A 16,080-nucleotide genomic window follows, 5' to 3' on the forward strand; every position below is an offset into this window, starting at 1 on the left:
CTGTGGAGGTGTCTAGTCCAGCCCCTGCTCAAAGCAGGTTCACTTAGTCAGTGCCATGTCTAATCAGTTCTGAGTATCCCCAAAGGTGGGGACTCCATGACCTTTCTGGGCAATCTGCTGCAGTGTTTTACCACCATCAGAGTAAAAGGTTTTTCAAGTTGAAGTGGAATTGCCTGTATTTTAATTTGTGCCCACTGCCTCTGGTCCTGTCACCGGGTACCACTGAGAAGAGTTTGGATCCATCAGCTATTTATACACTTTGATACGATCCCCACTGAGCCTTTTCTTCTTGTGTCTTCAGTTTAAACAACCCCAGCTGCCTTGGCTGGGATGACTCCAGTGTATCCATCTCATTCTTGTACTGGGAACCCAGAACCATACAAATAACAAAGTCGCAGTTCTCCTCAACAAAATTTATCCTTCAAAGCAGACTTAATCTTATCCACATCCTGCTTTATGACCAACTCTGTGAAAGGGAGTTCCTGGCAATGGATGAAGATAGTGCAGTGATAAAAATAAAATGCCATTTTTATAATCCAATAGCAAAGTGAAAGAAAATGTTATGTTAAAGTCTAGCTTCAGTAATGACTATTGAAAGACACAAGCTTATTGCGAATGTGTCTCTCTCTTTAAAGTTCCCTGTGAAAAGGATGAAAGGAGACTGTTATTAGAAGTGTCATGAGAAGAAAAATAAAGTAATCTCAAAAACCTGAAACTTTATTCAAACAGACAAGTAAAAACCTAGTAAAACAAAACCAAAATAGTTTGATGAGTAACTTTCCACAGCTGAAAGAAACATCAAACACCAGAAGTGGGATGGCTTGCCAGGAAGTCTGTAATGTAAAAGTAGAGAAGGAACACCTAGGGCGATCGTGGCAATAAGGAGTGTGAGGAGGGACCTGTGGCACACCTTTGCACACAGCAAGATCTGTCTCAAGCTCAAATACTCCAAGTTATATTGTTCAATAAAGAGGAAAAAAAATGCTCAAAAACCAGTGAGTCTCTGTGAACAGATGGTATTTACCAGTGAGTTTAAAGGAACTCAGTGACTGAACAACTACTTATATATGCCAGAATGTTTTAATATCACAAGCTATGAAAATACGTAACATGGCATCAAGGATCCCAAAGGTCTGAGGACTCTGCTGCGGAAGTTGACGAACTCCATAATAGAGAATGGATTTAGTGGACACATTGATAACTACTGCATATTGGAGGAGTCAACATTACGTTTGCTGAGGATGAGGTTATATGGTACGGGATATCCCTTTGGTGACTTCATGTCAGCTGTCCCAGCTGTGTCCTCTCCCAGCTTCTTGCCCACCCCAGCCTACTCATTGTGGGGGCAGAGTGGGAAAAGAGACGTTTTGACACTATGCAAGCACTTGTCAGCAACAGCCAAAATGTTGGTATGTTGACAGCACTGTTAGTCACAGATCCAAGGCACAGCACCTCACAGGTTGCTATGAAGAAAGGTGACTGTCTCATCTGGACACAATACAGTTTGTCAGAGTAAGACCCCTTAAAGATCCATCACAGCCATCCGCCTGAGTTATCACTGAGTAGGGGATCTTCAGCCAATGTGGGTGATCCTGGTCCTGGTATCACCCTGAAGCTAGAACCTAGAGTCATATGCTGTTAATCAAGGACATCCCTCCAGTTTAACCAGTGACTCGCTGTAATCCCTTTTTGGGGCACCCATCGCCTGTCACAGCTTTCATCTTCTGCGGAATGAAGACTGCTGGGACAGTGACTTGCTCTCTTCTCTGCTGGGCTGCTTCTTCAGCCTTGGTTGTCTTTACAGTGGTCTTGGTAAATGGAGGTGCCATTTATGTATCTGGCCAGCTCCCCAAGTTGCAGAGCTCATCTTGCAGCTGGGCATGTGGTGTCAGGGAACAAGCCCTTTCTAGGACTATCATTATTACAGTTACCAGACTGACACGGCTCTGGCTCTTCCTGTGTATCTCCACCCCAATCCTCTGGGTTGAGACTCTCCCTGAGAGTTGCAGTGGTGCCTTCTCCACCTTTTAACTGCTTTTTCCAGGCCACTGTGTGTCACAGTCCCAGAATGGTGTGTCTCTCTTCTCACATCAGCCCCAGCCTTTCTATTTGATTCAGCTTCTCCCTGCTTGCCTGTTGCTCTTTAAAAAACAAAAAAAAAAAACAAAAAAAAAAGATATTTAGTGCTTCCTTCTCCTTCTATATTTGTGTCCTTGGAGTCACGGTCCTCATTGTGTCAGGCACACTCTGTGCCGGTAAAACTTTGAACTTTTCAATTCTGTTTAATTAATGTTCAGTGCTGCTTTTCACTCCTCAGTCCCAGTATTTCCTCTACCAACCCTTTGATCCTTTTCTCAGCCTCTTGGCTGGCAGCCAGCCATGCCCAAGTGCATCATCATTTGCTTTCCCTCGGGCACGCTCTTCCTCACTGCTTCACGCTGCCTTTCACTATTCCAGAGTTTGAGGGGAAATTAATTTTCTGTGTGTGCTGGTTTTGGCTGGGATAGAGTTCCATTTCTTCATAGTAGCCAGCATTATGTTTTGGATTTGTGCTCCAAAAATAGTGTTGATAGCACAGGGATGTTTTATTTTTTTACCTCTGAGCGGTGCTTATGCAGAGTCAGGGTCTTTTCTGTTCCTTACCCTGCCCCATCAGCCAGTAGGCTGGGGGTGCACAAAAAGTTGGGAGGGGACACAGCTGGGACAGCTGACCCCAACTGGTGAAAGGGATATCCCATACCATATGAAATCATGCTCAGCAATAACACCTGGGATAGGTTGGGAGGGGGGGGCACTGCTTGGGGACCAGCTGGGCATTGGTCAGTCAGTGGTGAGCAGTTGTTTTCCTTTGCATCACTTCTCTTTCTTGGGCTTTATTTTCCTCTCTGTTATTTTTTCCCCTTTCTTTTCCTTACAATTGCTTTGTTATTATCTGTAAAGCTAATGTGTACCTCACCAGCACACAGGTGGAGAGGTGTATGGAAGAGAGGCTAAGCCTATAGTTAAAATTTCCCCTTCTCGGATTTAGGGCAAATACTCACAATGCCTTGGTGTTCCTCAACGGGCTGGATTCTCTCGCCCTGCCCTTGAGGTGTCATCAACCTCGAGGTATCTCAACTCTAGGGAGAAACTGGCCACAGTCCACTGCGATCCAGAAGATCTCAAAGGGTCTTTTTATCAGTTATGCAAGCCCAGGTCCTGTTAGGACTTGGGATCCTGGTTTTCCCCACTCTGAGGCCACGGAGGGGTTGGAACTAGATGATCTTTAAGGTCCCTTCCAACTCAAAGCATTCTATGATACTGTGATTTGCACAATTAACTCTAAAACAGCCCCACCCCCAAATCACTGCAATCTTTTAACTTCCAATGCCATTACAAGCCTAACAACGATGAGAACATGAGATGGCCGCCAAGCTGCTCGCTGCAGTTAACCTTATTAAAAGTGAGGAAGTTCTTAAGTTACTCTTAAATAGATCGAGGGTGGTGAGACACTGGAACAGGTTGCCCAGGGAAGTTGTGGATGCCCCATCCCTGGAGGTGTTCAAGGCCAGGCTGGATGTGGCCTTGAGCAACCTGGTCTGGTGGGAGGTGTCCCTGCCCATGGCAGGGGGGTTGGAACTAGATGATCTTTGAGGTCCCTTCCAACCCAAACCATTCTATGATTCTATCACAGATACTGGTAACCTGGCATGAGCTGCAATACGTTTAATGAAATTTATATATAGGAAGTTTTTCTCCAGTACTAACTGCATATTGAACTGCGTTTTGTTTTACACTGATGTCATTTCCACAACTAGAAAGCTAAAATATTTCCTTTAATATCTCCAAAGTTACACTGCTTAGGTAGCTTTTCACCACCTTTCAAACAAGAGGTAACTCTCTATCCCGTATGCCAAGTCTTTTATTTGGAAATGGAATGCATAAAACAATGACTTGAACAGGAAAGTCTTGCTCATTTTAAAGACTTTAAATGTTCTAATTTTATATTCTTTATGACTACTGTATACAATATTATGAGGTCATTGACATCAGAAATGCAAGACAGAAGACCAATAAACTCACAGTATGTAAAGGTGCAAGAGTGATTTTTCAACAGCTACATACAAAAATGAGTGATGAAACATTAGAAATACCCAAATGTGGTATTCTGGACTTTCAGAAACTATTCTAGAAGAACCAATAACTTGATTGTTCTGAAATGGCACAAAAAGGGAATCTGTTATACACATTATTTATATCAGGAAAAATTTTCATCCGCGTACATTCAACTATTATTATGAAATATGAGTCCCCAATGAGTTTGCCGAATAGCAAAGAGCTCCCTCCAAATTCAAAACAGGTACAAGATATAGGAAATGCAACTCTGGTTTTGCATAGACTCATTTATGTATGTTTAATGCTAAAATCAGCAGTCCTCCTTAGTTCCAGTTAACAGTGCAAAGAGACCTTAACATGAACACAAGTCAAAAATTGTCTTCAAGACTCCCTTCCATTGCCAGCAGCATCTAATGAGGACTTCAGTGTAAGAAAGACTATAGATTGTGACAAAACAAACTAGGCACATTTCTGTATGTTTTTGGGACCCAAGTATTTCTATGTTCAGACTTCTGCAGAATCAGCACTGGATAAAATACACTTCATAAAGTAGTTACAGACTGTAGGAGTAGATCTGTGTTCTTCAATTCAAAAGGTTATTCAATTACTGTTTTCAATCAACGACACTAAAATTAAATAGCATTGCACAAACAGCATGCAATTTAATAAAGAAACTTACAAATCATTGGGGTTAATTTGTAAACTTACTGACCAAAACAAAACTCAAATTGGAAACTAGATTTCTGCCTTTTGGATATTTTCAAATTCCACTTTATTTGCTGCTGAAAGGAATGCACTTTATTTCACTTACTGAGAAACTTACTTAAAAAATCTAGAACCATTATTTCTAGAAATAGCTGTGAAGTTTGAATTTTAGTATAATAATTCAACCTGATGATTTTTACTCATTTAAAAGAAACAGATCAAAATACCTCCCTCAATGAACTGTTCCCATGGAATATGGATTTTAAATTGTGTGAAAGATACTTGTTCTTCACCAGGCTGTTTTCTTTTTCTTCTGTCTCCAGGTAGTATGTTGAACCTGTATTGTATTTGAACAAAATCATTCTGCTTGAATGATGGCTGCTTTGTCTTATAAATAGACGGGGGCAGAGAGGGTGAGGGGAAAGACCAAGGAATTATTCCCTGTGAAATGTAAGAGAATTGGTCCAGTAGGTCACTGAGTATCACGTGGTGAATAATTTAAGATGTGCTAAGAGACTTTCCTAGCACATAACAATGATTTGCATTATATGAAGACCTGCTATGCCAAGAAATCCAGTTTGTCAACAATGCAGAAGGGTTTATATAAACTTTGATACATATTGAAGGAAATCATATCACACTTATTTTACATCTTTGTTCAGTTTAAGACAAGTGAAACCCTCTGCCATGAACTTGATTTTTAACAACCCCATTTCTCTCCCTGTATTTCAAAACATTTTTTTTTAAGTTATGAACTTAAAATGCCCATGTACAACTTACAAATTTAATCATGATTTCTAGTATTTCCATTCTCAAATGAGAATGATTTGTAATTAGCATATAATCCAATATTATATATTTTATTTTTGACAGCCTCGAGTTTTGCAATAATGCTTGATTCTGTTGTAACACAATGGCTTGTTTTTCCACTTTTCATAGCCTAGTGGTACAGGCATCACACTTCCAGTTAGTGAGTTGATTTAAAAACATAGACTTGGATATTAATTTCAGTGGTCAGTACACTTAGGTTTTCAGCAAAGAGAAGTTTAAATGCAGGAAGTTTACTTAATGACACCTGGCAGACTGTGGACCTTGTGAAGACGAAAGAGGATCTTGAAATAGGAGGATATCAAAACTAGATTTTGGCAATATAGAAGATGTATTGTCCATGTAGTTCTGTCATAAGCTTTAAAAATACTCTTATTAAATAAGTTTTTCCTTCCTTAAGACCAGATAATACATGAAGTCAGTAAGAGTCCAGGGGTCAGAATCTTCTTCAATTCTTAATTATTCTCTATGAGCTTTTTTTTTTGGCTTTTCTTCGTAAGATTCTCCATACTCATTCACTCTGCTCTTATCCACAGGATAAAGCCTGGTTAAAAAAAAAAAAAAAAAAAAAAGATTAGCTACAATATTGTCTGCTACCTGGAGGAATTAAGCAGTTCTGTGCTACTTGATTTTAAAAGTTAATTTCTTTATCATATTCTCTATTCCCATTTGTGGCAAAACCCCTGACAGTTTTAAAGATTAGCTACAGATACATCAGCTTCTTCACACTAAAGGCTGAACCAATTGTCTCACAAGAGGGCCTCTTAAGAGATGTATTAGGTCCCCTAAAGCTTGGCTGGACTATTTCTCAAACAATCCTGGATACCTCTCAAACTTTAAACCAGTGTCCAGCCCCTATCAGAAGCTGTTGAGCTCTTAACTTCTAGAATAATACCCTGGAAGGGCATCTATTTTATTACAATTATGTGCAATTATATAAACCTAAAACTGAAGTTTGCATTTAGTATTAATGATTAGACATACACATCCATATACTCCAGTACAACGTGAATTAGCCTTAAAATTCTTGTTCGCTCCACAGATAAATATTTATTATTGGGAACAAGAATATACTTATGAACAGTATTTCAATGATTACTGCATATAGCCTTCTTCCCCATCTGATTTTAGTTACTTAAAGAATCCAAGACTTGCCAGATACTCAAATTACAAGGGAACCTGACAACTGTGATTGTGTGATCCTGTGAAACTAGATAAAGAGGAAAGCAGAGCAGGGCAATCCCTCATCAGAAAACATCCTTGGCTAGCGCCTTGCAGAGCAACTCAGGAAGCACACCTCAGATGTAGACACACAGCCCCTCAGCAAGGGTTAGAAGCCCAGAACTCCTAAGAGGGTTTGTGAATACAAGCTTAAGAAATGCTCTCCTTCACCTTACTTCAGGTATTCATGTTTCAGGGTTGGGTTTGTTTTTTTTTTTTTTTAGTTAACTTGCAAATGTGAAATTCTCTGCTGAAAAGGAGGACTGCTGCTTTGGGGAGGGAGAAGGGGTAACTGGCAAAAATTCTGTGAGTGCTGTGAGAAGAGGAATTTCTTGACTACTCTCCTCACATGCTAAAAAGGGTCCAAGAACACTGTCAATTAGAGAAAAGCGCTTTTGCTCCTCTTGTTTGTATTGAGTTCTCCTTTTCAGGGTCATTCTCAACATCCTCTTGACTAGGCATATACACAACTACCATTATCCAGACCATACTATGTACTACTATGGTATAAAAATTCTACTTGAAGTCTGTCTCAAGCTATTTCATAATTCTTTACTGCAGTAAGACTGCAACCATCTACAGCGTTACAAAAACTCTGACGAGTACTAAAGAAAGACATACCATCTTTGGTAAAGATAGACCAGGAACACGACATCATCTCTAAAGCACGCCAGCCTATGAGATGTTGGCATAGTGATGATAAAAGCAAATATATCATCAATAAAGGTGTTGAATGCCTACAAATAAAAACATACTTCAGTCAGCTGTGAAGAAAGGAAGTCATCTGTCATACAGAGTTACAGGAAACAGGCTTCCTAGAACTACGTTTTTCAGTAGGAACACAGATTACTTTCATATTTATAACAATACTTAGAGGTTATGCTGAAAAACTAATTAATGCAAACTTTAAAGTTTTTTCTTTTAATGAAGACCATATCGCCCACTCCAGATCCCAGAACTATAGTTACAAGTAAAAAGGAAGTAGGACTACTTCAGGTAAGTGAGAGTATTGTCACGCAAGGGGAAAAACATGGATTCAACTTCAGTGAAGTCTTTACAAGAAGCCAGCAAAAAAACCCCTTTCATTCATTCATCACTCAAATGCTTTACAAAATGTCAGTTCACTTTCATTTTCTGTAGTAACTTGAAATTTGTGTAAAAACTTGTTAAATTACTGCCCTTAAGAACATTAACTTGACAGCCTTGGAGAGATTTTAAAATATTTTCAGTGCTCTCCTGGAAGTAAACATCCATCCCTTATCCAAGACACAATTTTCTACACCATTTCCACTCAAGTAGGCATACTAAAGGTTCTGTTTCTAAAGCAATAATGAAAATATTTTCTCACTACTTCTTCCTGAGTAAGAAAGTTTAAATTCCCAGACATCTGCTGGGAAAGCAACACAAACAGGCTACCAGCATGCAAATACAACAATATTTTGTCACAGAAGGTAAAGAAAGTAAACAGAAGGACAGCTCCTCTGGATCTGGCGTACAGGGAGGACTAGAAATCAGCTCCTACAGTGCAGCAGCTCCAGTGCTGATGATATGGTGCAATAAACTGTTTCAACTCACTAAAACCAGCAGGAAACAAATCCAGCAAAGAATATTCACTGTTGGGTTAACAGAGTCAGTAACATGGCTTCTTCTTTCAATATTAGCAATCCTTATGTTAATCCATACCATAAGAATGGGGAAAATGATGTATTTTCTAAGCAAAGGGGGACTCACTCCTTAAAATGAATGAATGTTTATAAGATGAAACAAAGCATCAGAAGATGGGGGTGCTGGACAGGAGAGAGTTCTTATTAAGTACAACAGGAAAGCTCCTTCTGACAAGTCAAAACAAATCCATCAATCTGAAGTGATCAAAGAATATGGATGGCACTTCTCATGCCTGTGCAAAGAAGATTTGTCATGGAACAAAAAAAAAACTTGGCAAGTTGGAAAAGGCAGCCTTTCCAAGTCAACACCCAAGTGAGTGAACCTACAGTGATGAAAGGAAGAAAGAGCTTAATGTTCCATCCTTCAGGCACTCAGGCAAGTCCTCATAAACCATTGAGACTGCATGCATCAAGGCTGCCCATCTAACAGTATGTTAGGTCCTGGGTTGGTTTCTTACACAGTATTTAGTCTGGCTAGTTTTCCTTTGAGATTATACATTTTTATGAGTACCTTCAAATATGATAAAGAGCATAATGGTAAAGACTAGAGAAACTGGAAAATTAGACTGATCTTCAGTTTTGCCAAGGAAAACAGGGAAGAGTTCAAATTAAGGAAAAACCCAAAGCTTTCTAAAACATTTGCAGATGAGACCTCAGACTATTCTTTCCACTCTTGAAAGTGCAGAAGAGGGCAAGCAACTTTAAATATCCGCTAGGAAAAAGTAAATTACCCGCTTCAAAGACCAGTAAATTAAACATAATTGAAAACATCATCTACTTCTTTCTACATATACACGTTAAACATCATCTACTTCTTTCTACATATACACAAGCCTTTGCTGTGGGCAGCCTCCGGCATCTTAAGAGGAACCATAAATGCCCTGTAAGAAAAGGCTATTCAGCAAGAGAATGCTACTTCTTTAAAGGTTACTTGCTTGAATACTGTCCCTTTGTTGTCTATTTAACTGCTGATATCTCTGCTCAGTTTTGTATTTTGTTGCTTGAGTAAAATTGTGAAATTACTTCACTAATATACCTTTTACTCCCCTCTATTAAGAAACATGCTGATTTGTCTAATGTATGTCTGAAACACTAGATGTTTATTTTTATTTTTGACAACATTTCCATATTGAACACTGTTTAGTCGCTGTTCTGCTGTCAGCTATATTTCAATCTATTTTCCTAGATGTCCCATGAGTCCTTAAAAATATTAGGGAAGCAGAACGTTGGGCAATTGCTGTAGGCTCACAGAAATGGAAAAGCTATAAAATGCACTTCAAATTTTAAGATTTTAGTTCTCTTGTCCCAGATCATCTATTCAGAATTGGACACCATGTCTTGAGCAGTTTTTAACACTGTGTCTTTTAAAGTACTGATGTTCTGAAGAACTCCAATACATCGGCACAAAGGAAGGGTAAATGAAAACACTGAGTGGAAGCAGAAGAAAACATGGCATGTGTTGATCAAGGCATCAAGGTCTTGGTAATTCCAGTGTATCCATCTAGGGTTTCTCAGAACACAATGCTCAGGAAAACAGTACAAAATGACAGTACAAAAATCCTGATGACTCACAGAGGTGGGAAAAGGTTGGAGTCAAAATATCATCAGCTCTTTAGGGGTACAAGAACAAAACTAGCACGTGGCTGTTGAGTGAGGAAGAATGTAGGAGACAGAGGAACTCAAGAGTGGGTATCCCTTGTCCTCCGTATCAGTGCAGGGAATTCTGACTAGGATACTCAGGTACATCCATCTTGGTGCCTGAATGCTACACAAACCACTCAGACACACACGGGAGCTTGTGGGTATGCAGGTATCAAAGTTTTAGTAAGTTGACTTCGTTTTGAACGAATTCACCTTCCCCTCCTCCAAGGTCTGGTGTTAAGCTTTGCTACAGCATCACACTATTTCCCACAGGGGCAGTCTAGGCAGCGGGGACACCACAGCACAGCCCCTTTCCCACCGTGTAACAACCCACCACACATTTGTCACTTACTGCCCAGAACCCCAGAATTACTACCCCAGCACAGAACAGTGTGTACATTACTTCAGTCTCTTGTAGCTCCTGGAACCTGCCAAAATACGGTCTCTTAGTGGTCCTATCTCTTTCTTGAAAACTGTCCTTTGTTAATATAATCTCTCTCTTCCTAAAATAATGTATTAAATTGAGAATGATTAGTTTATTTGCAGGACCAACTTTTGCACCCAGGCAAGACAGCTGACAGTAGAAAAAACAATATCAGCATCAAAACTAGAATGCAGGTACTCTCATTATATGGAAGTCACTATGAAAAATGGAAATCAGCTTTTCTTTTTTTGGCTTGGGTGTTGGTTTTTTTTTTGTTTGTTTGTTGGGGTTTTTTTTTAAAGACATTTGCAAACAGATTTGGTTTTACTGTCAGTGTAGTTCTTAAAACAAACAATGCACTGTCAGCTTTAAGCTACATAATACTAAACTGTTTCTCACAGAAAATTATTTCCAAAATGACTCCATCAATCTTTAAATTAGAGCTTTACTTACTTTGTATGTGAAAGCCTTCCATGGTAAGTGTGCAACAGATTTCATCTAGGATTAAAAATAACAATTTGTAATATTTTTAGAAGAGGAGACTAAAAAAGTAGACTTTTATCACTTTTCAATCTTACCTTGTAGTTTACAAACAGCTGGGGCAGCATAAACAGGAATCCAAAAGCATACACTCCTGAAGATAAAAGATGGAAAACTTACAGACAAATTGACAACTGCAGTACACCACACAACTATACTTTCACAATCAGAGATCTACACTCATTTTCCTAAAGAGGGAAGATGCATCTAACTCTTTTGTTTCACTTTGGGTTGATTCTTCTCCCTTTCTCAATCACTGTAGTAATTTTGGAACCTACAGTGAAGTTATTGCTCTATATTACAATGATCCAGCTGAGAGCAGTTAATTTTCTACTTTTGAGTCTTGACCTCCATTTGAAGAAATATGAACAGAAAAAACCCAAACAAACATAAGAAGGGACTCACCATTGACAAAGCTGTTAATCAACCAGGAGTACCAGCTACAAAGAAAGAAGACAGTCCAGTTATTCTTTCACCTCAGCCCAAAATATGTACCTGTAATCCTCTACATGGCTGCACGCTGACTACTCCAAGAAATGGCTGTGTCGTGAATTACTTTACACAAGAACTAAATACCTCCATCTTCCTTTGATTAGGAAGGGCTCCAGAGAAGGTGCTAACAGTTGAAGCAAAGGATGTCTATCAGTGCATGCAACCAAGTTTGGAGCACTTTACCAACTGCCTTTAGACTTTGTCAGAATGCTTAAGTGTCTGCACCCAAAATGGCATCAGATAATGCTGCACACTTAACCCTGACTGCATTAAGGCTTGCAAAAGGCAACACTGTGTTCTAAATACTAAAGGGACAATACGGCACTGCAAGGACTTACCAAATTTCAAACAACAAATACTATTCAGTATAAACCACTATAGTAGGCACTTAAAAAAAAGGTAAATACAAGGAATCTACATTTTTCCCCTCCTTACAACTAAAACCCCTCCCAGACGTTCAATGGAGCACAATCTTAGAAACATAAGAGTAGTGTTACAGTTAGCGGTCAAATTTCATATTTCTGCTTGCTATAGTAAGAACAGCCAGCAATTGTGATGCTCAAGTTCCATCATTTAAAATTGAACTTGCAAGGCTCTGTTAGTGACTTGTTAGTAGTAACATTACAGCTGTAGCAGCATTCCACTAATCCACAAGCATTTAAAAAATGCATCCGAAAACGCCTGCAAGATTAAAGGATAATCCACTGTTAAGATTACTTGTTCCATCACATTTCCTTGCAAATAGATTTAACAATGAAAAAAAATTCCATTATATCAATTGTTTTCACTTCCTTAAGCTACAGCTTAAGAACACCTGGCATATAATATTTTGCAGTACTGAATGAATTTAATAATTTTGTGAGACAAGCGGAATTTTAAATACTACATATTTGTTAGCTCCTTACCAAGACAGGAACCTTTTGAAAAAAAATTATTTACCTAATTGCCCAGAAATTGCCCCAGTTTCTAGTACAAGTGCTACAGCCCATGTATGCAGCAACAGCAGCTCTTTTCTGATGTTGTTTCAAGCTATTGCTTGCTCTCCCTCCCATCCCTTCGGGGCCTAAAGACTATTAAAGAATGTGTTTACGTGGCCATCACCACACTTGTATTTGCAGATTTTTTTCTACACCACAGTCTCGTGGCTGCATACTTGCTTGCATCTCTCCAATACCAAATGAACTAGCTGTACTATTCTGAGTGAAAGTGGACAGGAGTATCAACTTTTCATGAAACAGAGTCTTCAGCTCCTGCTGAAGCATCACTGTGTTGCGGAAGGCCCATAAGGGAAATAATACAGAGTCCTTTCTTAAAACTCTTTTGCTTGGTTGCCATCCTCGCTATCATATTTAGGAACCTCTTGGTTAGAGCAAATAATTTGGGGACATTTTTTCTTCTCTGTTATTGGACAGGTTTAACCACTGAATTCCTCTCACCTCTCCTGTCATCTTATCAGTTCTCTGAACCTTACTTCTTCCTCTTCTGATTCACAGCTTACTCATGTAGGTAAGCTATTGAATTCCATACTGCAGTAATATCAGGTTATTTGCTAAATACAACAGCCAGTAGCTTACAGGGTATTAAAAAAACAGCTAGATTTTCAGCTTTAGATCATATAGAGCAATGAAGTTTCCAGTTCCTAGCTTATGAATCAAGCAAAATAAACTGATTTCTTTAACCCGTCACCTCTAATTAATTAATATGGGAAAAGTGGGGAATGTTTCAATTCTGTATAAGATCGTTTATAGATTTACAGTACCTTTTGTATTTGACATTCAGCAAGGAGTAACCTGCACCTCCAATACATAGTGGATAAAGCAAATATGACAAGTATTTCATAGCCTAATAGACAATGAAAATATTTTGTTAGCTTACATTTTATATACAGCAGATTTGTCACGGCATTAACTACAAGACAGTCACATTTTTTTTCCCTGAAAATCTTTTCTTTTTCCAAATATCTACTATTATTTCCAGTATGCTTCCAGTTCTAGAGAAATGAAAATTCCAGTGCTCAGTTCAGACCACCAAGGATCTCAGAGCATACGCAATAAGAGGGAGCATGAAGGTCAGAAGCTCAGAGCAGCTCTCTGCTTAACTTCCTGATGTCTTCAACTCCTTTCAGAAATCAGGAAGCACATGAACATTGTTCCAGTATAAGTAACAAGCACAAATATAAATTTTCAAATTTGTGAATGAAGACTCTCCAAGATGCCTCTCTTCAGACAAGTCCCTTGCAATTCTGCTTCTCAGAGAAATGTTTCTACCTAATTCAGCTAACAACTCTTTCACTATTTTTCTTCATAAATTATTAGAATGAACCATCACTATTTGATCATCCACATAATGATGATCCTCTTGACAACTGTGAGAAAATGGGAAATGCATTTGCAGCAAGTCAACTTGCAAACAAGTCAATCAACAGGCCACAAATGTAAACTTTACGAATCAGAAGTCACAGGCTTCCCTCTTACCTGGGTATCATACTCCTCAGTTTTCCTTTCAGAGTCATTGTATGTACCAAACTGCAACACATATAAAATGCATTATCAAGTCAGAATCTCATCATCTACTAGTTCCACAATGGAGAAGTTATACCTACAGCTTCATAAAAACCTCAGTTTCTTACTTGAAATCACAATGCCAGATAAGAGTGGCTTTCCAACACAGTGGAAGGAGCACACTCACACCTGTTAAGATTTACCAGGACTGACAAAGGGGTTCTGAAGTTTCTCCTGCAATAAGTACACACAAATAGCTTTTTCTTCTATAAAATTAATCGTAAAAAATCATAATTTGAAAATGCTCAGCCAACTTTTGGATTAAGCCACCAATAAAGAGAAGATATACATAGGAAAAACCTTTACAGTTTTTTTTAAAATCTTCATTTCACTAAAAGCCAAGTTGCAGACTAATCTGGAAACAGGTGGAAAGCTCAAGAGTGTAATTGTTAACAGGCCAATGTCTACTATACCTGAATTTTGGGTCTCACGCCTTGCCACTTGATTGTCATTTTCAAAGCTTTCTTCACTTTCCAGAGCTGTGATTAACAAAAACAAAACGTGCATATAATTATCCAAAGGAATGTCTTATGCAGGATTCAGATACTCAGAATCAAGACCCTGGAATATCTATTTTAAGCACCCACTACATAAAGCAGCAACAGCCTGACTTCAGCACGCTGCCTGCATCCCTATACAAACCAAATCCTGTGTCACCACACAAGTACAACATTGGGAGCACGCACTATTAAAACTCCATATCAGATGATGTACTTTAAGTGAAATAATGTAGTCCTTCCAGGACATCTGGATTGCAGCCCTCAGGTGGGGGTGAGCTGCTCTTGGCACCAACATGCACCCCCAGGTCAAGCATTTAGGGAATTCTCCAGTAACCACCTGCCAAGCAAGTTTTTACATGCCCTCAAGGTCAGCTGGGATCTGCAAGATGAAGGTACCTCAGAACTTCTAGCAGCAATCAAGCGGGCACTTAAACTGTCATTACATTTCAGTAGTGGGTTACAAGCGAAAGACAGAAGAATTACTTAATTATTTGGCTGCTTACTGTAATGCCACAGCAGTTTGACCCTAATGTAACCAAAGGTTCGGTGCACCTGAAAATTTACTCATGTACCCACCCTGCTATATAGATTCAACAACTTAGGCAATGCAGTAAGCTCACCAGGAGAGCTATGCTTCATGAAACTTTTGGTGGACAGGGTTTGTTAAACTTTAACTACACCAATATTCTCACCCATCATACCTTCCAAACAAAAAAGTGCAATATGGTAAAGATGATCTTTGATGCAAGTGAGAAAATGGCTTACTACAGAAGCAATGTCAGTATTAGTACTGCATGAGAAACAGGTGTTAGGAATAAGCTGTGAAAAAAGCTCTTCCATCAGACAAATTCCTTGGAGATGTGTAGTCCCTATGGTCATTCTCACCTTGAGACAACCATGTTATCTCACCATTACTTGAAAGGAGCAATGCTACTGCAACAGAACCTACCGAACACTTCCCCTCCATTTGTGTCCCACACACTGTTCCTATATAATCCTTTCAACCCAGTTCCCCCAGCCTGCAATCCAAAAGCAATCCCCGAAACTGTTAAAATTTCAGACAGCTAAAGAAAGTTTGAAATCTAAGACTACATTTCTATTTATAGAAACAAACATACTGGCAAATCTGACACAGAAAACTTAACATACACCAGACTTAAAAATTTCAACTTACTGAAAAATGCTACAGTCAGTGAAATGGTACTATTTAGGACACCCCTGTTCGTAGCTTTCACAAGACCTTAATCTGCCTTCTACAGTAAGCTGAAATTTAAGGATCACTTTGTGACTTCGCATGCAACAATTTAATCACTAACTAAAAATTCTCAACTGTTCTGTTTCCACAGGGATTATCTGCAACTATAACAGATGCGTAGGCAAAAATTTCCCATGAGACTCCTGGACTTATT

At 39.0% G+C, this 16,080-nt stretch overlaps 1 protein-coding gene across 1 annotated transcript in view; it reads right to left on the reverse strand.

Moving 5' to 3' along the window:
* Nucleotides 1–3,883: 3,883 nt before the first annotated feature.
* Nucleotides 3,884–16,080, reverse strand: part of CLPTM1L (CLPTM1-like) — a 28,134-nt gene continuing 15,937 nt past the window's right edge. Inside the window, exons 10-17 of the mRNA XM_014938656.1 lie at nt 14,585–14,650; nt 14,085–14,135; nt 13,370–13,452; nt 11,524–11,558; nt 11,157–11,212; nt 11,032–11,076; nt 7,471–7,586; nt 3,884–6,172 (exon numbers count right to left, since the gene is read on the reverse strand). Of these exons, the coding sequence (XP_014794142.1) occupies nt 6,088–6,172; nt 7,471–7,586; nt 11,032–11,076; nt 11,157–11,212; nt 11,524–11,558; nt 13,370–13,452; nt 14,085–14,135; nt 14,585–14,650 (537 nt within the window). The 3' untranslated portion in view covers nt 3,884–6,087. The remainder of the gene's footprint in view (nt 6,173–7,470; nt 7,587–11,031; nt 11,077–11,156; nt 11,213–11,523; nt 11,559–13,369; nt 13,453–14,084; nt 14,136–14,584; nt 14,651–16,080) is intronic.

The sequence above is a fragment of the Calidris pugnax genome, unplaced genomic scaffold, assembly GCF_001431845.1.
Source record: "Calidris pugnax isolate Ruff unplaced genomic scaffold, ASM143184v1 scaffold13, whole genome shotgun sequence".
Classification (NCBI taxonomy): Eukaryota; Metazoa; Chordata; class Aves; order Charadriiformes; family Scolopacidae; genus Calidris; species Calidris pugnax.